Here is a 3,047-nt window from a genome sequence, read left to right as displayed (position 1 = left end):
AGAGGGAAGAGTCCGACTTGACTGCAGTGCATCCTCTGATGGTTTTTTTCCGCATTGAATACTTTGATATACTCTGATGTTGAAAATATAACTTTACTGACTTTTGATTTTAGATCAATTGGTTGTATGACTCGATGTTTTAAAATGAAAATTTTTATTGACATTTTTTGGACGTTACACATTAACCGAAGCTTATTGTCAAGCTTACTAGGCTAAAAATGAGAGAATTTCATATATGTCATTTTTAAACCTCAAAATATCATATTTGCCAAATTTAATTTATTAATATCATATTTAACCTTAATAAACCTTCAAAATATCATATTTGTTCAAATTATTTTTTATAATGTTTTTAATAGTTTTTAATCATATTTTATATCTTAGAATTATTATAATAATTAAAATTTTAACTATATTATCATTACGTCTATGATATAGAACGTCTACTTCTAAATTGTTGGAACGTCGTCCATTTGACAAACAAAATGCTTCATCTTTACCATTCTCCATAGAATGTATGTTTTGATTGCTTAGTTTTTGTTGTTATTGATTATTGTAATTTTATAGATGGAGGGTATTTTATATATTAACAATGATATTTTGATGTTTAAAAAAGACATATATGATATTTTGATATTTAAAAAGGACATATTTTGATATTTAAGAATGATATATATATATATATATATATATATATATATATATATAATAATTTGATGTTTAAGAAAGACATATATGATATTTTAAAATTTTATTAAAATTAAATATAATATCATGATTAAGAATGCTTATATGAAATCCTCCGGCTAAATATCTCGATCTAACAAAGTTAAAGTAACTATTATTGTGAGATTCATTTCATAGTTAAAGTAACTATTAGAGAAGAAGATGTTAGTAGAAAAAAAACTTGATGAAAATACTAAAAATTACTTTGATATAGGCGATATACATTTTGAGAAACATGAAAATTACAACAAAATATTTAAAAGCAAAATATTTCACTTATTTTTGTTCTTGAGTTCTTCTTCAAAGGTTAAACATAACCTTAATGGCGTTGCCGCCACGTGCACTCGTCTCAAAAGCTTCTTCCACTTCCTTCTGAGAGAAACCAAATCTATGAGTTATCAATGGCTTCACATCAATCTTCCCACTTCTCAAAAACTCCAAACACAATGGCCACGTGTTCTTGTACCGAAAGATCCCCACCACATCAACCTCCCTGATCAACCACCACCATTCAGTTTTCCGGCAACCAAATCAAATTCTATAAACATAGTTCAAAAAGGAAACTCACCTGGCGGCTGCCGGAGTAAGCGGAACAGTCATCTCATGGTGGCCCATCCCCACCAGACACACTTTGCCGCCGGCACGTGTGGCGGTGAGAGCCGTTGTCATTGTCTTGTTGAAACCTGCGCAATCAAAGCTCACATCCACTCCACCTCCCATGGCTTTCTGTATCGATTCCACTTCTCCTTCCACATCCTAAGTTCATTAAACAAATAATTTCAGCCGATCGATTTGCATTTAAAAATTTAGGGTTTAGGGATCGACAAAACAAAACCTGAATATTAATCGAGACTTTGATGATTTCATCTGCTCCAAGCTCTTTTGCGACTGACAACCGGCTGTCATCAACATCAACAATAACGATTCTCGGAGCTCCAAAAGCTCGAGCAGCAAGCATGGTGACGAGGCCGATGGGCCCCGCCCCCATGACTAAAACATTCGTTTCAGGGCCTATATTAGCACGACGACAAGCATGGACTCCGACACTCAACGGTTCACACATCGCCCCTTCTTCCAAACTCACATTTTCCGGCAGTTTGAAACATAAATCCGCTGGATGCACCACCTGTTGATTCAAAATTAGGGTTTCAACATCTTATTGGGGACGATGATGATGTAAAAGTATAAAATTTTACCTGATTGGCAAGAGATCCGTGGACGGGAGGAGTGGCGAAAAATTTCATATCCGGGCAAAGATTGTATCGGCCTTCTTTGCATTGTGTGCATCTCCAGCAGCTAATTCCAGGCTCAAGAGCTACACGATCACCAGGGACAAGATCCTTCACGCTGCTCCCAATTTCTTCAATCACACCAGCACATTCATGTCCGATAACCATCGGTTCTTTCACCACAAAATCTGCACATCTTAATGTCTGCGTATGTTTTCACAGTAAAATTTGTATCCGGAATCAATTACATCGATTGTTACTTTATATATTGTATCAAGCAAATAGCAATAATAATTAAGAAGCATCCATAATTCAAAAGAGGATTCTGATTATTCAATTTGGCGAAATCACATATCCAGAATCAGATGAAACCCTAAAAGGGGTGAGGGGGATGATGACGGACCTTGAGATAGTGAACATCACTACCGCAGATACCCACAGCTTTCATTCTTACTCTAACATCATAAGGCCCTGAATCAATTCAATCAAGTTGATCAACTATTGAAATTAATCTCGATTTACTTGTAGAAACTTGAAATTAAGAAGTGGAAGATGAAGATAGAAAGGATACCAAGAGGTGGAAGCTTAAAGGGCTGGATCTTGAGGGTGTTGATGGAAACAAGCCAAGCAGCCATGTTTTCTTCTTCAACATTTGAGCCATCACTCTTTCCTCCCTTACCCATCTCTCAATCTCTCTACAACTTTACAATGATCGATGAGGACTGATATCGCTACTTGTTGTTATGATATATAATTGTCTATTTTTCTGCAATTTTCATTAATTTGTGATACGAAAATTATGAATTTGGATAAGAAAAGGATTGTAAAACTGAAAATTGGAATCGAAAGATAAAGGTGAAGACTAGTCACATACTACTATTTTAATATTTTATGAAAAAGGATTGGTACAGAGGTATGGTCGATCGGACTGGATGTACACGTGTATTATCACAAATTCACATATTGTACTATTTTATCCAATGTCACCGTCATCATCATTATTATTCAAATGAACTTCGATGCACGCCTTCTCTCTCACTACTCTCGGATGCGACACAATTGTAGGGAGAACAAAGAGTAAATTTTAGAAGT

The 3,047-nt window shown here is 34.9% G+C and overlaps 1 protein-coding gene across 1 annotated transcript; it reads right to left on the bottom strand.

The window, feature by feature from the left end:
- Window positions 1-907: 907 nt before the first annotated feature.
- LOC145088807 (sorbitol dehydrogenase) lies at window positions 908-2,779 on the bottom strand. The gene is made up of 6 exons (XM_079027216.1): window positions 2,527-2,779; window positions 2,359-2,426; window positions 1,923-2,159; window positions 1,562-1,852; window positions 1,295-1,482; window positions 908-1,219 (listed from the first exon to the last, which is right to left on the bottom strand). The coding sequence occupies exons 1-6, from the start codon at window positions 2,636-2,638 to the stop codon at window positions 1,027-1,029; spliced, it is 1,089 nt and encodes a 362-aa protein (XP_078883342.1). The 5' UTR covers window positions 2,639-2,779; the 3' UTR covers window positions 908-1,026.
- Between the last annotated feature and the right edge of the window lie 268 nt (window positions 2,780-3,047).

This window comes from Lactuca serriola, chromosome 2, assembly GCF_051521515.1.
Source record: "Lactuca serriola cultivar US96UC23 chromosome 2, Lser_US96UC23_V15, whole genome shotgun sequence".
Classification (NCBI taxonomy): Eukaryota; Viridiplantae; Streptophyta; class Magnoliopsida; order Asterales; family Asteraceae; genus Lactuca; species Lactuca serriola.
This window is presented reverse-complemented; position numbering and strand designations above follow the sequence as displayed.